Source organism: Emys orbicularis, chromosome 2, assembly GCF_028017835.1.
Source record: "Emys orbicularis isolate rEmyOrb1 chromosome 2, rEmyOrb1.hap1, whole genome shotgun sequence".
Lineage (NCBI taxonomy): Eukaryota > Metazoa > Chordata > Testudines > Emydidae > Emys > Emys orbicularis.
The window spans coordinates 104,770,748-104,793,095 of NC_088684.1; the positions used below are offsets into that span (position 1 = coordinate 104,770,748).

At 38.6% G+C, this 22,348-nt stretch overlaps 1 protein-coding gene across 1 annotated transcript in view; it reads left to right on the forward strand.

Annotated features, from left to right (window-relative positions):
- ATP9B (ATPase phospholipid transporting 9B (putative)) overlaps positions 1-22,348 on the forward strand; it is a 292,171-nt gene that overhangs the window by 77,524 nt on the left and 192,299 nt on the right. The window contains exon 7 of the mRNA XM_065397949.1: positions 8,477-8,528. Within this exon, the coding sequence (XP_065254021.1) occupies positions 8,477-8,528 (52 nt within the window). The remainder of the gene's footprint in view (positions 1-8,476; positions 8,529-22,348) is intronic.

The window sequence follows — 22,348 nt, forward strand, 5'->3', positions numbered from 1 at the left end:
TTTTTGTTTTCTGGTGTTCTGTTTGTTCTGCAGTGTTCTCCTGCAGATACTTTATTCTTTGTCCTGTTGATGCCTGGCCACCACGCTCACTGGTTGCACTGTTTAGAGTATTTAGTTAGTCCTTGATGTCCTTCATGGATGAGATTTAGCATTTGTCCTCTCACTTTGTTTGATATTATGATGCAGTTGCCTTTAATCATGAGTCCATTTGACTCGCTTAATTTTCCACATACTGCAAAGTAGTTACTTGTCGCTTCCTTAATGTCCTTTCGGTACTTGGGCCAGCTGGCCCTAACATAACTTATCTATTAACCGAAGAACCAGCCTGTCTCTGGTATTTTCATGTTTTGCAGTCCCAAAATAGTTTTTAGTCAATGCATACAGAGCTTTTATAAAACATTCAACATTTTCCCCTGGTCCTTGAATTCTCTGGTGAAAACATGCTCTTACGTAAACCCCATTTTTCTGAGATGTAAAGTATGCATCAGACATAGCCAGAACTCTTTCACAGTGATCATTATGACTGTCTTCAGTAAAGGTAAAACATTTAAAGATATGCTCTGCCTGCTTCCCCATAGCATAAATTAAAGAGAATACCTGAAGTATCTCTGTTTCCATGTGGAGTTTGACTGTGATGCAAACTATTTCTAACTAGTGCTTCCAGTCTGTTCTGGTGGTTTGTCAAAACTGAAGAAGAAAGATGCATCCGAAGAAGTGGGTTGTAGCCCACGAAAGCTTATGCTCTAATAAATTTGTTAGTCTCTAAGGTGCCACAAGTACTCCTGTTATTTTTGTCAAAACTGAAGTTCTCTAGGGCATTGAAGAGTGGCATATTGATGTGGCCCTGCCACCTTTGTTGCTTTGTTCCTTCTATTTCGGTTCTCCTCTGGCACTAGTTTACTTCTGACACTATGTCGTGTGCAGCTTGTACATGGTAGGACACAGGGCTGCTACTAGCAGGTCAGGCTTCTGTACCAGATATAGACTGACTATAGAGCTTCCTTCTCCAAGAGAAACACCAGAGATGTCTTCCGTAAAGATCCTTTAATGAACTGGCAGGTATGGCTGAGGCTAGTTTAAAATAAGGTTTGTTATGAACAGCACAACGTAGTGGCTGAACAAATATAGTTTAGCATTCCATTATACTGTAGTATCTTGGCTCTGTGAGCTAAGATCAAGTGTAGTCTCTTGGTCTGTCCAAGGCCGTGATCAAGTGTCTTGATGTTTTCGGTTTTTTGGTCTCGAGATGAAAACCTTGCCTTTGTTTCTGGGACCTTGAAGTGAAAAATTTCTCTAAGTATTAAGGCTTCATATAACAGTAATCTTAGCAGGGTCTTTTCAAGGGTATCTGTGCTATCCAGTATCAGCACTGGTGATGACGTGGTTAGATTTCTTTTGTAATTGTGATTTTTTTTCACCAATATTTGTTCTTAAATTTTTGGACTGTACAATGATGTATACAGGGAATTTGTCTGCTTCTCTTTAACCTCTCCCTTTAACTAGTCTATGGCCCTCTGACATCTCCGTTAGCTATTAATTGGTCCCTGTATGTTCAACAGTCGGTAGCAATGGAGTTGTCACAAAATTCGCAAAAGAATTGTGTGCCAATTTAACTTTTTTATAGAAATGAGGTTTCTAATCTTGATTTGGAGAAAACATTCCAGATGTGATTTGGATGCTATAGTGATCTATTCCTGAGTTTGTAACAACATGAAAAAGTGGATGGGGTGCAAACTGCTCCATTTGTCTCAATGTAATGTTAGTTCTGAAGCCTAGTAGCATTGATGATGGCAACAATATCTATTTCATTGTTGATCGTCTTATCAGAAACAGTGAATGTGTCTTTCCATTGTTATTGAAATCAGTGGTGGGGAGTGGAACAGCTGCTTTCTGTTGGGTTGCTGAGATGAAGAGCAAAGAGCTCAAGTCTTCTCCTTAAATCTTACTGCCTCACTTCTCCATAAGAGCAGGAAAAAAGGAGGAGATGCATCTTCTTCCCATTAGCCTCAACTCTGTCTTGAATACCATAAAGCTAAAGCTGTTCAAAACTTCAGAATTTGAATTGTTCACTGAAAATAACTTATTTTGGTGTGGGTGTGTGTGTGTGGGGGGGGAATGGAGAACATTTTTCATAATATTTCTGTAGCGTCTCTGCTACAACCTTATCCCTCTTATCTTAAAGAAGAAATGGTACTTATGCCACTCTGTTCCCTTCAGCTAAAGAGCAATGACCCCTGCCACTCTGGTCGCTGCCTCCTCTTTCCCTCTCCTCCTGTTAAGGAGTAATAGTGCTTTTGTTGAATTATTCCTTTATTCCTCCCTTTTCTGCAAAGAAGTGACTCTCTGGCCAGCCCAACTTAGCCCATTCACCTGGGAAATCTTCTACGTGTCCTTGTCAAGTATGTTATTCCAGTTATATAGAAAAAAGAACATTCATGATTAATTATAGTAATAAAAAGGTAATAAGTTTAGTGAAACCAGGAAGAGAAAGAACATAGAACGAAAACAAAACATATGTATTAACTTGCATTTAATTTTTGTTAAAATGAGAAGTTGACATTGATAATATTAAAGACAGTACATGACTGGTTTTATACTTCACCAGGGCTAGTAGGCTTAATCCTCAGGCTAGCAGGTACCAGGCAGACTTTTCATGCACTAATAATAAATATAGTTTTGCTTTATAATGAGACTTCCTTTCTTCATAAAAGCTGATAGCCATTTGTAGAAAGGATATAGCTGAACATACGGTGGTATTTGGGATTCCTATTTAATTCTAAAGATGATAGATCGGGGTTTTTTTTTGCCAAGGTATTGTCTGTTGGTTAAGTTTTTAGCTTCTTAACAAGAAACTGGAAGTTTTTAGGCATGAGGCCAGTAACCTGAGATGTGTTCAGTGGATTTATGTCCGAGTTGGCAGAGAAGTTGTAAAAATGTATTGCTAATCAATAGGAAGACAAGATATCTATTTAATTGTTGTTGTCATTTAAGGGAAGATTTATTTAATTTTGGAGTTGTCTTATGTCTTTTAGTTTTTCACATGGTATGAGTGCAACTAGTATAGATACAGTACATTAGTAAAGTTAATTTTTACCACAGTGTCTTTCCAGTTTGAACATAGGCTGTTCCTAGTTGAGTTGGTCCTAGTTCTTGCAAGTTAATAGGTCATAAATGCCATCATTTATTTCATTATTGTAATGTATTTCTTTAGATTCCTCTCCTTCTCTAGTACATAGCCACCATTGCAAAACTTTCCCACCAGTGGTAAAGACAGATGAGCAGCCTCTTCCCAAAGAACCAGACCACTGCTGTTCAAGTAGGCTAGTAAATTAAAACATTTTCAGTTGATGAATTTCCCAGGAAACAGGGTGTATGGGGACTGCTAGTTTTGTGGTATTTTGATTCATGAAAATGTAGTGTTTTTTATATATCAGAGGTTTTTGCTATTGATGGGGATTTTAGGTTACTTCTAAAACATATGAATATCAATTATCAGTGTCTCCAAACTTAGGCAATTTTCAGACTGTTCTCACTGTACTTTTATGGGTGCCCAAGATAGTAGCAAACATCACTGCTGCTGTTCCCATAGCCTACCCTTCCCCAACAGGCTCTAGCTTCCCTTACCTATTGGACTTCCCCTCAAGCAGAATCGTTTCTCCCTTACCAATTTTTTTTTTAACGGGAATATGCTGGGGCAAACAGGCTATAAGTTTTCCAAAGGTTTCTTGAAGATTTTAAAACCCTTCTTGTCAGTCTTCAAAACTCAAACCAAAAAGAATCCCATATACTACAAAATCTGCAGTTGACATGTGTGTGTTGACTGTGCTTTTCAAATAATAGTATTGTAATTGAATACTGCTACAGGGAGGCCATTTCGGAAGTTCAAAATTTGCCCATTCTTGATATGATTAATGTCTCACTTGTAATGCAGAATGAGATAAAAAAGTAGTTTTTTGCTCTGTGAATTGAATTTTTGGGTAGTGTGACACAGTATCAAAGGAGGGTCCTTGGCACTCAGAGTACAAACCTAGGATCCTGCAGATGCTGTTTAGTTAGCTATCTTTCGGACTGTTGGACGGCTTAATCTGTTTTATTGCGGGCAAGTAGAAGTAGTTAAGTGTGACCATTTTTGTCAAATTTGGTTGCTTCTAAGGTTTTGTGTGATGCACAGGGACTAAGGGAATAGGTGCCTGAGAATTTTTTAAATACATAAATAATCCTGTTTGACTTGGAACTATTATGGGTGGTGAGTCTTTTGGGTCATAAATGTTTTATCTCTGAATATGGAGATATGGGGGTCTGTGTCTTGCCTATGAAAATGAACTTGTAGTCTTTCTTGATTATGGTATAAGGCTTGGCGAAAGGCGTTTAGAGGAAGTCATTAGTAAACAGACACAACACAACAAAGAATAAACTGCCGCCGGCCCATGCCAGCCGGCTCAGGCTGCAGGGCTGTTTCATTGCTGTGTAGACTTCCGGGCTTGGGCCGGAGCCCAGGCTCTAGCTCTCTTTGGGGTAGGAGGGTCCTAGAGTTTGGTGTCCAGCCTGAGCCTGGAAGTCTATATAGCAATGAAACAGCCCCGCAGCCTGATCCCCATGAGCCCAAGTCAACTGGCATGGGCCAGCCGCAGGTTTTTTTCTTTGCTGTGTAGACATGCCCTTATAGTGATGCTTGGACTAAAAGGTTTCAGAAATGTCATGTTGTAAATGTATTGAATTTCCTGTAAAACTTATATTCAAACAGTAACATTATGCCTTGTTAGAGTTAATAATATTTGTATTATGATAACTCCTGAAAGCCCCAGTCAAGATCAGGGCACAGTTGTGATAGACACTGTACAAATGCATACCGAGAGACAAACAGTGCCCAGAAGAGCTTACAATCTGAAGACTGTACACTATGTTGGGGAACTAGCCTTCCATCTTTTAGCAGACTAACTTCAAATACTGGATTAGGGAAAAATCTGAAAATGAGATTGGTCCTGAGTTTGTTACTATTTGTACACATCACAAACCCACTATGCAATTTGGCACAGTTGAAAGTTTATGCACAAAATAGAACCAGAACAGTTTTTGATACTTCATTAATTTTGCAAATGATCATGATTGAAGTTTGAATTGCAGAGATGAAAGTTGGAGCTAGACAAATTCCAACTGGAAATGAGATGCAGATGTTTAACAGTGAGGGTAATTAACCATTGGAACATCTCCAGGTTTGAGTAAAAAAAAATAGTTGATTTTAAAAAAAATTTAAAAGTAGATTTTTTTTTTGTTTAAATAGAAATTTTTGATTTAAATCAATGTTTTTATTTAAATTAGATACTGGTTTACTTTTTAAATAAATAACCCTGTTTAAAATTAAATTTCAAATTGACAAGCTACACTAAGGCCTAAATTTATTGTAATACATTAAAGTAATTTAAATTGAATACAAAAATATTTAGCAGTTGATATTTGCTGCCAGTTTTTAGAGAAAGTCAAACTACTGAACTGGAGGAAGCCACTGGCTAAGCAGCTGCAACTAGAGTTTAAGTGCCAAGCCAGCTTTTGACAACAGTAGCCTCTTTTGCAAGTGCAAAGAGTACTTTCCTCATTTCAGTTCATTCAGCTAGTTCAGTTTAATGACTAGTTCATTCAAAGTTAAGAGACCAGTTGGGATTTGGGAAAAACCAGGAAAGCTTGTTTTCTCTCTTCCAGTGCGTGAATAAAAAATAGGTTTGAGGATGAGATCTACTAGTTCTAAAATCTTGAGACACGGGGACCAGAAACATTCAGGTCAGTTTACTAACTTTAGATAATACTTCCTTAATTTAATAAATCAGTTAGTTTTAAATGCAAAGCAAGTTTTGATGTTTTTTTCTTATGTATCCAGCACATTTAAAATAGATTTATTTAATACAAAAAATTAAAATGCTGTTCTTATGCATTTTTAATTGATTTGAATTTCCATCCAAATAGAGCTTGACACATATCACAAGTAAAAAACTTAATCATTTAGTAAATAAGAAATGCATCATTCACCATTTTCTGACATAATAAAAATGTAAAAATTAAAAATCTGAATAAGTGTAAGCTAAGGTATATAATTGCTTAATTGTGTATAGATGTAATGTATGCTCCTGATTAGTAAAAAGCACCATATTTAGTGTAAAGGCAATATTTAGCTGAAAATCAACATATTGTAATTGTTACCAACAATGAAACTCAGTCTTTTCTTACAAAAAGAACTAAAAAGTACAAATGCAAAACATTTAATTATTTAAATTTAATTTAATTTAATTACTTCAATTATTTAAATCAAGGTTTCCGGCTTGCTGATTTAAATCCTGATTAAAGTCAATGATTTAATTTGCTTTGATTTAAATCAGTCCAAACTGGAACAAACTTATCAAGGATTGTGGTGGATTCACCAATACTGGCATTTATTAAATCACTTTTGGATATTTTCCCTAAAATAAATGCTCTAGTTCAAACAGGAATTAATTCAGGGAAGTCTATGGCTTGTGTTATACAGGTCAGACTAGATGATCACAGTGGACTCTTCTGGCCATATAGTCAATGAATCATTATCTGTGAAAGCTGTGTGGAAAAACTCGCTAAGTGTCTTCATGCACTATGCGTGCTCAAGACAGTACATTTAGCCCATCACCTTATAGGAGTCCTAAATTTACTCAAGTTTAAAAACGGCAAAATTCTACTCAGGCCCATCACCGTGGCATGTATGCATCTTCCAGAATTGCATCAAGAAATGTAAATAGCATATCACTTGTGTTCTTTCTCCGCAGCTTTCAGCTTTCCCGGGGAAAGCTATGTGAGAATTACTCTTTAAGACTGAGGCCTGGTCTACACTGGGTGGGGGATCGATTTAAGTTATGGAACTTCAGCTACGTGAATAACGTAGCTGAAGTCGACGTACTTAGATCGACTTACCGTGTTGTCTTCACCGTGGTGAGTCGACTGCTGCCACTCCCCCGTCGACTCTGCCTGCGCCTCTCATGGTGGTGGAGTACAGGAGTCAACGGGAGAGTACTTGGGGGTCAATGTATCTAGATGCGATAAATCGATCCCCACCCACCGATCTGGTGGGTAGTGTAGACATACCCTGAGTGTGAGTGTTGTTTTTTTTCAGAGGAAGTGTATGGAAGAATACAAAATGCACTAAGAAATGTACTGTGTAGTTTGCCAGTGGCATATGAATTGAATCTATCTATCTATCTATCTAAAATCAGCATTTGATTAAACCTCAAACTATGATTTGATGACTTCAGCAACTCAGCCAGAGGCTAGGAGTCTATTACAGGAGTGGGTAGGTGAGGTTCTGTGGCCTGCAATGTGCAGGAGTTCAGACTACATGATCATGATGGGGCCCTTCTGACCTGAAAGTCAATGAGTCTATGAGGCATAGAAATCCCCATAGTAGGTAAAGGTGGTCGGTGAACAGAAAGAAAATATTTTTTTATTTGTGCTGCTTTAGGATTGAGGCCTATGTATGTTGTCACTTCAGACCTAAATTATGCAGTAGGGAACTCAAAATTATGCAATACTGTGTTCTTTCTCTCTTCCTGCTACTCCCAGAAGCCCTTATTCATCATTCCTTTGCAGTCCACTCCAGTATCCCTTACGGTGTTTGTTTGAGAATTTGGAGAGAAAGAGATCAAATGAATGCCAGTGTGCTGCAGATTTATGTACTGACATACTGCATAACTCTATTGTGGAAGATGTGTGGTGTGTTTTTTTTTTTTTTTTTTTAATGGTGGGGGAGTGGGAGATTTTGACAGTTGAGTAAAGGACAGTTTGTTTTTTTTGAAACCCATGAATGTTTGGGACAGCCTTTCTGTATGCAGGAGATAGGTGTGGCTTTTCATACTAGAGAGGAAATACATCTCTTTCTCTTTCTCTCTCTTTTTTTGGGGGGGGGGAGGGCGGGGAGAGGCAGGGACAGAAATTCCCTCATCTCTAAAATGGGATAATAGTCCTGGCCTGCCTCTCTAAGTTGTGAAAACAAATCCAGAAATACTCAAGAGGCATGCTCTAGTGATGTGGTCCATATAAGTACCAAGATAGATACTTCAGCTTGCACCATGGGATCTACTATCCTCTCCCCATACAAAACAAGTAAAGGGTGAGGATTTGACCCACTAGAATTGTTTTCTTTTGAAGATTTTAGTTGTTCCTTCAACATTACATAATTGTATTTTTTCTGACTGAAAACGGCAGTTAAGAAGATACTCCTTATTAAAATTCTTCAGGCATTTAAGAGATTCACTTATAGGGAGGATCTGAAAGGCTTAACTGTTTTATTCTATAATTTTTCCAAAATATTGATTTCTGAATTGCAAATGCTGAATTAAAGTACTTTGATAAATCCTATTTTAATTGCGTTTCAATCCAAGTGTGACCCTTAGTTGCTGATCTTACTGGACATTTGATTGGAATGATTTTTTTTCTTACAAATATAAATATGCTTTTCCCCCAGAATCAACGAATCCCATCTGACATGGTATTTCTCAGAACTTCAGAGAAAACTGGTATGTTTAGATACTTTAATCATATTGGTTATGTTGGAGCTTTGTGGGTGCAGGGAATTTTTTGTTTGTGTGCTTGGTGTTTTGATTTAGAATGGTTATAAAGGTCTATGGTAGCAGATGGACAATTGATAATAGTGTATAAGCATCATTTTGTGAGCTGTGTGACATTTATGGACCATAACAAATCTGAGCAGATCAGGAATCCATATTATAAACTACAGTGCATGACACTTCTAAAATATGCTCCCTTGACTGAATGTGTTGATTTATTATACATACATCTCTTATATCTAGTACTCAAATACTTAACCCAGGTATTGAAGCAAAGGCAGACTGAGACTATTTTGTGTATTTGGATTAAAGATATGAATAACTGTTTGGTAGAATATGACAGTATGTATAAGGTATATATTTTATATGACCTTTTATCTGAATATATTGCAAATAAAATGGAAATAAGTACAGTTGCATGGTTTTTACTATATCATTACCAGTTCACTGATGTCATTGCATTCTATTCAATATGTAACAGTAATATATGATTCTAATGGTTTATATAATTTTTAAAATTGACTTCTAAATGAAGATTTAGGAAGGCTGTGAACAGCTTACTTAGAACAGTTACTGCTACTTAGCACTTACTGTATAGAATGTCTTATACTGTGCTAACATTAATCTGCTGTGATTAGAGCTATGCGGGAACTGGCATTTCTACTTTGTGGGCAACTCCATGATTTCAAAATTGGTTTTGTTCCAAATCAGAATAAAAAGAGAGAATTTCTAAACTTCCTGCTAAATGAATTTCTGGAAAAAAATTGCATGCATCTGAAGAAGTGGGTATTCACCCACGAAAGCTCATGTTCCTATACGTCTGTTAGTGTATAAGGTGCCACAGGACTCTTTGCTGCTTTTGGAAAAAAATTGTTTTCACTGAATCAAAATGTTTTGCCTCTGTTTCAACATTTAAAATTCTTATACTATACAAAATTTTGAAAGAAAGTAAAAATGTTTCACTTCAAAAATGTTGAAGTGGAATGTTTCAATCTTATCAATACGTTTTTTTTCTGGAATGATTTTCTTTTAAATTCACACATTGCCACAAGAAGTTTTGGTTTCGACAAAATAGCAATTTCCAGTAGAAAATTTTAAAATTTACCAGCTGTAGTTCTGACAACATACCTGTGAAATAAATAAGTAGTATTTATCCCCATTTTAAGAAGGAAGTCTATTTCAGAGCTTAACTATCCTTATAGTTAGAAAGATTTTCCTATTATCTAACCTAAATCTCTCTTGCTTCACATTGAACCAGTAATTTCTTGTTTTACCTTCACTGGACATGGAGAACAATTGAATACTGACCTCTTTATAGCAGCCCTTAATATATTTGAAGATGGGTATCAGGTTTCCCCCATCAGTCTTCTTTTCTCAAGACTAAACATGCTCAGTTTTTTAAACCTTTCCTCATAGGTCAGGTTTTCTAACGCTTTTATCATTTTTGATGGTCTCCTCTGGGTTCTTCCAGTTTGTCCACATCGTTCCTAAAGCGTGGTGCCCAGGATTACACGCAGTACTCCAGCTGAGGCCTCACCCATGCTGAGTAGACTGGGAAAGTTACTTCCTATGTCTTACATACAACATTCCTGTTAATACTCCCAGAATGATATTAGTCTTTTTCACAATTGAATCACATTGTTGACCCCTATTCAATTTGTGATCCTCTATAATCCCCAGAGTCTTTACAGCAGTGCTACTTATCCCTCGCCAGTTATTCCCCATTTTGTAGCTGTGCATTTGATTTTTTCCTTCCTAAGAGAAATACTTTACACTTGTCTTCACTGAATGTTATCTGTTGATTTCAGACCAACTCTCCAATTTGTCAAGATCATTTTGAATTCTAAACCCATCCTGCAAAGTGCTTCCAATTTACAAAAAGCTCGGTATTTACAAATTTTATAAGCATACTCTCCACTCTGTTATCCAAACCATTAATGGCAGTATTGAATATTATTGGACCCAGGACTGACCCCTGCTTATCTAGATAAGCCCTCCTGGTTTGACACAAACCATGGGTTGCTATCCTGAGTATAGTCTTTCAACCAGTTGTGCATCTACCTGACAGTAATTTCACCTAAATGAGAGGTCCCTGGTTTGTTTATGAAAATATCATTGGGGGGAAGGAGGACTGTCAAAAACTTTACTAAAATCGAGATGTATCATGTCTGCTGTTTCTCCTTACCCACTAGGCCAGTAATCCTTTCCAAAGAAGGAAATTAGGTTGGTTTGGCATGATTAGTTCTTGAGAAATCCATGCTGGCTATTCCTTATAACCTTGTTATTCTCCAGATGCTTACAAATTAATTGTTTAATAATTTGTTCCAGTATCTTTCCAGTTATCACAGTTTGCTTACTGGTCTATCATTCCCTGGGTTCTCTTTGTTCCCCTTTTTAAAGATAGGTACAGTGTTTGCCCTTCTTCTGTTCTCTGGGACCTCATCCATCCTCAGAGTTCTTGAAGATAATTGCTTATGGTTCTGAGATTGCATCAGCTAGTTTCTTAAGTATTTTGGGATGAATTTCATCAGACCCTGCCCACTTGAATACATGAAACTTACTTAAATATTCTTTAACTTGTTCTTTCCCTATTCAGGCTTATGTTTCTTTGCGCTTATTGTTAATATGAATTGTGTTGATTGTCTGGTCACCATTAACCATAAGTGAAGACTACAGCAAAATAGGCATTAAACACTTGGCCTTTTTGATGTTGCCCATTATTAGTTCTCCTTCCTCACTAAATAGAGGATCTACACTTTATTTAGTCTTTCTCTTGCTCCTAATGTATTTATAGAACCTCTTCTTATTGCCTTTTATGTCCATGGGTAGGTGTAACTCAGTTTGTGTCTTAGCCTTTCTAATGTTGTCCTTACATGCTTGCGCTATTCTATTCCTTCCTTACAATTTTTCCATATTTCCACTTTTTGTAGGATTCCCTTTTGATTTTCAGGTAATTGAATTGCTCCTGTTGGAGCTATATTACCATTATATTCTTTCTATATTTCATTAAAGATGGCTGTTGTACCTTTAACATGTTTCTTTGAGAAACTGCCAGATTTCCTGAACTCCTTTTTCCTTTAGCTTTTCTTCCCATGCATGCCTTCATTGCGTGCATTGGTGGTTGAAGTAAGTATATCAGTAAATCATCTAGAGAAGAATGTATAGGTACTCCTAGAAGTCTGTTCATCTTTATATTGGTGGAAGGATCTAGAAAACATTTGCACGGGAGTGCCTTTCTCTACCGTTACCATCCATGACTCTCGTAACAGCATGAGTTAGGGAGCTCATGTGGACCATTTATAGACTCAAGGCCTCTGGTTTCATCTAGAGGCCCAGCTATTACACTTACACATTCTCAAATTGAGAACAATTCTCAGGAGATCATCAATTCAGATCTTGACAGACAATACCATAGCCATGTTTTACATCGATATGAAGGAGTGAGATCTATTCCCCTTTCTCTGGAAACTATGTAGCTGTGGAACTGATGTATCAGTCACAACATAAATCTAGTTGCTCTCCAGTTTCAATACCTACAGAATGTTTTGGCTGATCATCTCAGGAGACAATTTGCAAGCAATCACAAACGATCAGTGAAGGATACCATCATTGAAGAAATATTTACTAGTTGGGGACAACTGTCCATAGGTGTCTTTGAAATGTCAAAGAAGAAATGGTTAAACTTCTGCTCCATGAGTGGAGGAGACTGGACTACATGACCTCTCGAGGTCCCTTCCAGTCCTATGATTCCAGAGGGAGTTAGAATCAAGGGTCTCTAGAAGATGTGTTCCTGATCCCCTTGTCACCTGGTCTCATGTACACTTATCTTTCAATTCCTATAATCACAAGAGTAATCAGAAAGTTCAGACATGTTTCAGCAAAGATGATGATGCTGGTTCTAGACTGGCCAAGGAAGTTCTGTTTTTTGGACCTGAAGAACCTCTCAATTCACCTAATAGTCCAGCTGCCTCTCCAGCTGGACTAGATATCGCAGAAGAAAGGCAAAATTATCTACATCTGACTTTCTTGTTTCATACACCATGGATGCTGGATGGTTGTCATTGTTACAGAGAAGTTGCTAATCATACATCCAAAATATCCTATAAATATCAGAAAGGACTCCACCAGTGCTACCAAGTGGAAAAAGGTTACAATCTGGGCTAATTTATATCACAGTTGCAGATCCCAGACATGCTGTGGTTTGCCTATTATCATTAGACATCTGGAATGGCCATGAATCCACTTAGGCTTCCTTCCAGTTCAGGGTCTCTGTTTTCTCTCATTCCCCAGTAGCTGGATTGCTTATCACCCCCATCAGACAGCCTACACCTTCTTGGGATCTAAACATTTTTTGATGGTATTGATGGATCCCCTTTGAGCCAGTAGCCTTCTTTTTCACTGGTCCATTAAAACAGTGTTTTTGGTTGCAATTAGATCTGCTAGAAGGCTGGGAAGTTCAGATCTTTATGGCAGGGCCATCTTATAGTATATCCTACAAAGAGAGGGTAATGTTGAGAACTCATTCCAAGTTTCTGCTCAGAATAGCTGCTGATTTCTATCTTAATCAGGTGATTCACCTCTCTGTTTCTTTTCCGGCCACACTGTAATAAAGGGGAAGCTAAGCCACAAGCTTTAGACATGCATATGCTGCTATCATTCTATCTAAACAGGAATGGACCATTCAGAGTATACCCTAGATTATTAGTAGTTTATGGAGAAAAGATGAAGCATCAACAAATTTCTACCCAAAGACTTTTTTAATGGATTGCTAACTGTATCAGACTATGTTAAGAATTAGCCAACCTTGGACCCTCCAGAAAGAGTCACAGCCCGCTCCATGAGGGCTCAGGCAGCCTTGGTAGCTTCTTTGAGGTTTGTGCCCATCATAGGGCAGCTATGTGGAGTTCAATACATAACTTCATACAGCTTTATTCCATTGTAGAAGTTTCATGATCTGATGGTCATTTTGACAGGGTTATCTTAAAGTCAGTATTTAGTTAGACTCTTTGCGCTCAGCTCCATAAGACCAGATCACAGCTTGAGAGTCCCCATCAGTGGAATTTATATGGACAAGCACTCAGAGAAGAAATAGTTATTTACTCTACAGTAATTTTGTTTCTTCAAGATGTGTTGTTCATAAACATTCTATGACCCATCCAACATCCCCATTATTACAGTCTTAAAAAACACCTGAATTCTGTATCAGTGAAGCAAGTGAAGAGCTGTTGTAGTCCCTTTATGACCTCAGAGGCATGAGGACATTTTCAGGGCACATGACCCCCAAACCCCCAATGGATACTGCTGAAGAAAAGAATCTAAACTTGACTGCACAGGGAGCATATGCAGTGTCAGTGGAAACGTGCAGGGACAACACATCTCAAAGAACCAGAGTTACTGTAAAGTAAGTAACCATTTCTTCCTTGTCTTGTGCTCCAGTCACTAGACTACTGTCCCCTCTCTTAAATGTTGGTAGGGAACACTTTTCAAGAAGGAAAACAATTAACCTCCATGTCACTGATCAGTATTCCTTAGCTTTGAGTCCCCACACAATACCATTTTGACAAAACCAGTCTTTTAATGCAATATGGTAAAGCAGTAAATTCACATGTAACTTCTGTAGTCAAGAATGAGCAGGTGCTGGTGATCATTTCGATAAAGTTGTTCACTAATTAAAAAGTGTTCAGTATAGTATAAGAAGAAGTGAGTTCAATAAAAACTCCAGTGAATTTCTTTATTGGAGGAAAATAAACTTAAAAAATTCCTATTACAGAATGAAAATTAAGTTATTGTTAATGTCATTTGGAGACAGATTTTTGTGTAAACATGCAACAGATAAACCAGTTATATTGGTGTTACACTTTTTAAAAAAAATCTGAACTTCAAACATATGGCAGTAATTGCTTTTTGAATAAGGAATAAACACTTATAAATCTATAATTGGTTTTCCTGCATGTTGGTGTTTTGAATGATTGATGGTTTAATTTATTGTTGGCACTTTAAATACTTTGTTAAAACATTTTAGTTTTAACATATTTTGATGTTTTATATGTAATTCATCTTCTGTACTATAAAACAGTTTACTTTTTATAGCTTTGTAGTAGTTAAAACACCATAGTTAAGGCAAAGAGTTGGTAGACTCTTTTATATCTTCACAAAAATCTTCTTTTTGGGGCTAAAATTGTTCATTTGTTTCTTTTCTCTATTTATCCTAACTATATTTTTTGAAGGAAAACACTGTAGTGTCCCTTATGTTTAAGAAATAAATAATAATAAATAAAGCAGTTTGAATTATAACAGTGTAATTTACAAAATAGAATCTTAAGCTATTCTGATGTTTTCATATATATGTGGTATCCTTGTAGAGATGGGTACCAGTGGAGTGTGCACTCCCCCGATCCTCCTTGTACAAATAAATCCTAGGAAATCCAGCTTCTCTTAAGAGTTCTATAAAATAGAAGTTGCATTTTAAGTGTAACAAATTAACAGATGGTTGTGATTCAGCTTAACAACATAAACTATCCTTTGGTGATTTTTATGCATGGCTATAACTCTCTGTGGGTCAGAACTAAAACAATTCATCTGATTTCTGATACCTAAGTGCCAAAAAAAAAATTATGAAGAAAGAAAGTCCAGTGAATGGTGTTCTCTGTCCACTTCTTTTCTGACCGTCTTTAAAGTTGTTTCTCTTCTCCCTAGTAACTGGAGACAGACCAGATATTTGGTTCTGACTCTAGACTTGGGACTGCTCCACAGGAAAAGCAGCCACATTTTTTTGCCTTGAAACCTGAACAGATCGTATATTCCAGTTCTCCCTTTGTAGCAGATCCTTTCACAGGATATTTATGGCTTTTTTTAACTGAAATTCCCCAACTTTGTTAAGAATCTTCATTAGAGTTTCTGAGGAAAGTTTTTGTAAGGCAAAACCATATTCCTGCCCACAACCATCTCAGAAATGGCAGGCGGACAGCAAGGGGAAGCAGGAGAGCAAGATCTGTGCCCATACCTTGACCCTTCACCAAGCAATCTCCTGAAGGCAAGTGTGCAGTCAAGGTCCCAACTGGTTGAGAAGATTGTGGCAAAGCTTCTCTCTCAGCTGATGTGCAAGACTGGTGAATAGTCTAATGGGAAGCTCAGCTCTCAGTCAGCATGTAGGCATGGTCTGTGGTGAGCCAATGGAGAAAGTTAGGGGAGCTTTCCTGTAGCTGAGACTAGGCCAGGTACTCATGGTTTGGAACTGGGAAAAGTTGTTTCTCAATGCCCTCCTCTCTCAAGCATGGAACTTCCATTCCCACAGCTTCCGGGGACCAGCAAGGAAACTTTGGAGGGAGTGCCCTGATGAATTTGTCTCCAACACAGGTCAAAACTGTGCAGGCCTACCAACCACCATTGCATGGCTTTCTAGTGAAAAATGGGAAGAGCCAACTAAAGCCTATTCCAAGGACTCCAACATCTATGGAGAGTTCTGGACAAAGCCCAGTGTCTTTATCTCTGAAAAATAGCAGAAACGTGTCTGAAATGTCAAGTATCAACACTTCCCTTCTCTATGCTAAAATCATTGAGTTAGCTTTTGGGCAAGCAGGACTCATCTGCAAATACACTTTAGTGGGCTCACTTTTTCATATGAAGATCCTGCAAAAATTTCTGCTCCTCTTCCAATCTGCGATAGCAATGAACCATATAAAGATCTTGGCCCCAGAGCCTGTACTAACATTTCTGAGTGAGTGAACCAAAGATTTTTCAGCTCTTACCCAAGGTCCAGAGAGGATGGTCATCACAATGGGTATCAGTCTTCATGTGTGGGGAGCACATAAAGTGTCCACTGAGACCCAGTGGGTGTGGCACAAGTTGGAGACCGAGGACTGTAGCCAGGCTAAAGCTACAAACATCAGGGTAGTTGCTTTCAGTCCCAGCAGATGAATCTTAAGAAGAATTTTCTGGTTCTTATTAAAGATACCTTGCTGTAAGTAGTTGTGCAGAAAGGCATGATCTTGGTCTCTGCTCAGGGAAGTAACCATGATCACACCTCTACATGCTAAAGGCAAAGAAAAGATAGACCTGAGTGAATGGAGTCTATACCAGTCAACCATTCAGAGCATTACAAATCAAGCGTAGAACCCATTGCTTGCACCTGCTTTCAGCCAGGTCCAAATAGAAAACCAAAAGATGCTTTGCTAGGAGAGATTCCACAGTGAGGGCTGTTGCACCCTTTGTTAGCTGTGGCTCCATGGCCTCTCTTTTATCTTTCTTACTACTTTACTGATAGTGAGGACGGTAAAGAAGATTGTAAAGCAATGGGCCACTGTTGTTGAGATAACTACAGGTTCTGATTCTCAGACCTTATACAGCTGTAGCTAGATCTTCTCTCAAACTGTCAACACAGAAAGGCATTCTGAGATGGCCTGGTGCTGTGACAAAATGTGGTGCTTTTGTAGCTTAGGATTTGGTACTGATAACTGTCACTGTGATGTTTGTGCTGGTAAAACTATCAGCCTGGGAATCGAAAAGAAGGAGCTAGAATCACTCAGGTACTGAACCATCCCAGGATTTCTACAAGTTTTGGGAAAGTTTCCCAATATGGATGTCAAAAGAGCTAGTAACTACTGTTTAGATAGGGCTAAGCTATTTAGAAAGTTGTACAGACTATAGCCTTTGGAGGAAAATCTAAGGATCAGGTATTCTCAACTAGGTTGATAAGACTATAGCTAGTCATGTTATGAAGCTGCGCCTGAAAGTCTTAAAGCTCACTCTGTCAGGAGAGATTGTAGCTTCAGAGGAATTTATCCTCAGGGAACTTTTATCTGAAATCTACAAGGCTCTATTTGGAGTTCTGCACACATTTGTGAATTATTCTTTTGCCTTAATGATGTTTTAGTCACTGTTGAACTAGCATGGCTACTTGGTCCACCTCCTAAGGCAGGTCGCTACTAGCGAGTCTGCCTTCCCATTGCTCTACTCCATTGTAAGAATGTAATGTTGAAAAAAGGGTTACTAATGGGGGTAGTAATTCTCATTCTCTGAATCCATCCACAGAGCCACATTGACTCTCCCATCTAATTTGTTCTAAATAGAGCTTCTGGAGTTAGAAAGGAACTGAGGGATTGCTAGATGTGGTGTGGGGTATCTATACCATTGGTCCATGGAATGTAGAGCTGAAGAGAACTACATATGCCCCCCAACTGCTGTGAAAAATTCTGTGGCCTCATGATTTGTCATATAATCCCTACAGTGTGGTTCTGTGGAAGGAAATCATTAAAAAAATAAGAGCTAATCTTGGTTAGCACCTCCTGTTTTTCTCCCAGCGGTTCAACCAATTAGTCATAGAGACAGATGCTTTTCTGATTCATTGGGAAGAAGAGCTGGTTTATATTGTTCTACCCCTTCCTGATATCCAGAATAATCTGTGAAATTTGACAGCCATCAAAAATATTTCCACTCTGTCCTATCTTCTGCCTCTATTGACCTTAGTTCTTGGATCTCCGGAGCCTAGGTGTTGGGCAGAATTGGCTGCCAATGATTTGTTCTCCATTTAGGACCAATTACCTTTGCACATACACAATGACTCCGTGTCACATTCTGGGAGTGAAGGCCACTAGTTCCTAAAGGAAAGTTCCTTCCGTGGGCTGGTGGATTGTCTATCAGAGAAGAAAGGATACCAAATGCAGACCTACACCAAGAGCTGGAAATAGTGTAAAGTTTTGGTTCCAATAAGAGTTTGTCCACAGATGACAGTTCCATTAATTAGATACCAGAACTCATTTTGGAAGGTGTTGAGAAGTCTGAAGATTAAGATATTATGAGTTCACGTGTCTTTTATTATATCCATCAGGGGAGGAGTTTGTATCATCCAAGTAGATTAGATCCCTGGAACTTCAGTATGAAGCTTTTAAGTCTGTGCTTCCTCATAAGTGTTTTGTTCTACCCCATCAACACATGGTCATTTGAAACAGCAGGGTAAGCTCTCCTTCACCTGCTTTGGGGGAAAACAGTCTATTTAGTTGTCATTATCTCTGCTAGGAGGATTGTTGAATTATGTTATCCTTTATCCTAAAATGCATCCTTATGTAAAGTTGTCTGACATGTTTTTTATTTATTCCCTTCTTTTATTCTTAAAGTTAATTTGAATGTCATTTTAATGAGCCTTTTGTATTGCTGCCTTTTTCTCTAATCTGAGGACTTTACAGGATCTGAAGCCTCATGCTATGCATATCTGTGGAAATAAATTCTATTTGGATTACACTAAAAATTTGAGTTAACAAACAGCTGTTGATAAGTTTTCAGAGCCCCAACAAAGGTAAGGTAAGAGTGTCTAAGACTGGAATTTCTAGTTAGGTTTTGTGATTCGAATCTGCCTAGAATATGAGAAACAGAGCAAGAGAGAATGGAGTATGAATCCCACACAACAAATAAGAGGAACTTTGACCGATGGTTTCTTTAAGGCCTAGTTTAAGCACAATTTTTTGTTGCAGTATGTGTCAATTGAAGGTGTAATTTTTTTTATGAGCATAGTCATATGGCACAGCCCTGAGTGTAGATGCAGGTACACCAGAATAAATGTGCTTATACTGGTAGTTTATTCTCCTTCCCATATGGCCAAATTTATTCTGTCTGAATTATTGAACGATGGGAGATGAGAAAGTTAATACACAGGTAACCGTGTGAAAATAATTGAAACTATTAAAATAGAGTTAGCCCAATTGTAAAAATGTTTTCCTATTTTTTTAAGTACTTGTGCACCAAGTTTTAGCCAGGAGGACATTGTAATTTGGTTGCAAAAAATAAATAGTGTTGAAAAATGTTTAGTAATGGAAACACCGACACAGCCTTATCTATAGTGGCACAAATGGCACTGTTTAAATAACACTTTTGGGCCTTAGTTACTGACTATACTTAAGTCCCAATTTTTATTTTCTTTCCTAAGTGTGGTGCTATAAAAATGAAGTGTTAATTGTCTTTGTAAATTAAACAAGTGCCCACTGATTACTCTAGAAATTTTTAAGTAATGGCACAAATTCTGACCCTTGGGAAACAAATGTGTTTTCCTATAAGTGGGTAATTTAAAATGCCACAAGAAGAGGAAAGAACACAAAAAACCAAGAAACGAAATGAATACAGTAATGCAATAGTGTGCTTTTCTATGTGGTAAAATAAGCAAGTACGTATGGAGAAAATTGTTTGAGTATTATGGTGAATAATCAGAGATGTAATTACTGGAGCTATTAAATGGCAATTTCCAAGAGTTTTTGCAAAATGTGAATTCAAGTTGAGAGATATCACTGTTTGTATAGGGCTGCATCACTCCAACATAACAATATGATACTCAATGACTTTATTGGTTTAAGTGAGGAAAGGCCAGATTTTGATCCAGCAATACAGTATAAAGACTTGGGCTAGCCATCAGAGTACATACTTAATGGGTCAGGTAGAATTTTACTTGGATGGCTTGCCTGACCTGCCATCCATGCCGCTGGGGCCACATTGGTATTTTTAGCATACCTGCTCTAGCAGAACTATTCTGTCTACCCATGCTGGGAAGAAGCCTCCCAGCTTCTGTGTAGATATACCCTTACTCTTAGGTTCTTCCCCCCCCTCCCCCCAGAGTCCCCCCTCTAGCTCCATACCACCAGCTGTCCAGGCAGGGACTAATACCCATTCCTCCCATGTTTAGATCTAGGGTGGAGGCGTCTGTTTTTTTTTATCAGAACAACCAGTCGAAAAGGGACCCTGGTGGCTCTGGTCAGCACCGCTGACTGGGCCTTTAAAAGTCTGGTCGGCAGCACAGCTGGGCTAAGGCAGGCTCCCTGCGGCTCCCAGAAGCGGCGACATGTCCCTGTAGCCCCTAGGTGCAGGGGCAGCCAGGGTGGCTCCACACGCTGCCCCCATCCTGAGAGCTGGCTCTGTAGCTCCCATTGGCTGGGAACTGTGGCCAATTATTTTATTTTTTTATTTTATTTATTGAACTGCGGCCAATGGGAGCTGCAGGGGGCGGTGCCTCCAGCTGAGGGCCTCATGCGGAGCCTTCCTGGCTGCCGCCTAAACCTAGGAGTCAGAGGACATGTTGCCGCTTCCAGGAGCCACCTCAGGTAAGAGCCACCCGGAGCCTGCCCTGAACCCCCTCCCCTGAGCCCCTTTTGCAGACCAACTGCTTCCCCCAGCCCTGAGCCCCCTCCTGCACTCTGAACACCTCGGACCTAGCCCGGAGCCCCCTCCTGCATCCCAAACCCCATATCCTGGCCCCAGCCACAGTCTGCAACCCCAGCTGGAACCCTGAACCCCCCAGCCCGGAGCCCCCTCCCACACTCCGAACCCCTCGGCTCCACCCCCAGCCCAGTGCCCCCTCCTGCACTCCAAACGCCTCATCCCTGGACCCACCCCAGACCCCAAACTCCCAGCTGGAGCCCTCATCCCCCCCTGCACCAGCTTGGTGAAAATGAGCGAGGGTGGGGGAAAGCAAGCGATGGGGGGAGGGGGAATGGAGCAAGCAGGGGTGGGGCCTCGGGTGGAGCAGGTAGTGGGGCAAGGGTGTTCGGTTTTCTGCAATCAGAGAGTTGGCATGGAGATATAGAACAGTTTTTCACTGCTGAGATGACCATCAGGAGCTTCTGAAGGTGTAGTCCCTAATTCTAGGTTTCCTAGAGTTCGGAGAATTGAATTGCATGCAGTATGTTAAAAAGGCTTTTCATGCTGCTATTTGATTAATTTTGTATTTGTATTACTCAGTCAATACTACAGATGTGTTTTTTTTTTAAAAAAGTTACTAATTCATCATATTAGAATAATAAATGTGTACTGCTCAGCATTACAGTAGTAGTAGTGAATCTGAGCTATTTATATCAATTTATCATAAAAATAAAACAGCATGCCTGTACATTTTTAGCAAGTATTCTATTTTACTGGGTAAAAATTACCAACCTGCAACTGTTTTTATGCAAAAATACAAGAGAGGGGTCATGAAAATTAACATGCTATAGCAGGAAACCAGAAACTCACTACTAGTAAATAATAGTGTAGTACAGGTGACAATTAATGTATAATACTCATTTGTTCTGGGCAGCTAAAAATTATAATTAACTGAAGACCAACATTTATTTTCTTTTTGCACAAAGGCTTAATTTGTAACTTTGAATTTTTGTAATAAAACTGAAAAAAGTAGTATCACTTTGAAATTCAGTTGTGCAACTTACATGTCACCTATCTTTTTGTAAGACAGACTACTAGAGAATAATAAGGCTGTAACAGTTACTTTTTTCACATGTTCTGGAATTTTCTATTGTGTTTGGAAACAATGCATTATAAAACCTACCTGTCTTGAAACTAAAAAGCTTTGGAAATGTATTACTACAGAGAATGACAAATGACTAGAGTGAAGTTTTGCGCATATAGCCAGATAAACTTTTATCTTCAGGGCATGAGTGACTGCCAACAATCTGTCCAACCAACTTTAATCTGTTCCCATACCTCAGTTTCCATTCCAGTTTTAACATTTGATTTAGCTCAGGCTAGAAATGTTTTGACACCTATCTGAAGCCACTGAATTGTATTGATTTTATGTGATCAGCCATTGTTTTAAGCAACATAAAATTCATAGTAATTTAATTTTGGTGTAGAAGAAAGAAACTTCTGCATGTATTACAGCAGCAGTAATAGAAAATAAACAACCTATTGTATTACTACTAAACAAATAGATAATGAATACCTTATTTAAAAAAACATAGGCAGATTATTGAATCCCTAGCCTATTAGTTTCCTTTTTGTGTGCACCCTGGGTAGAC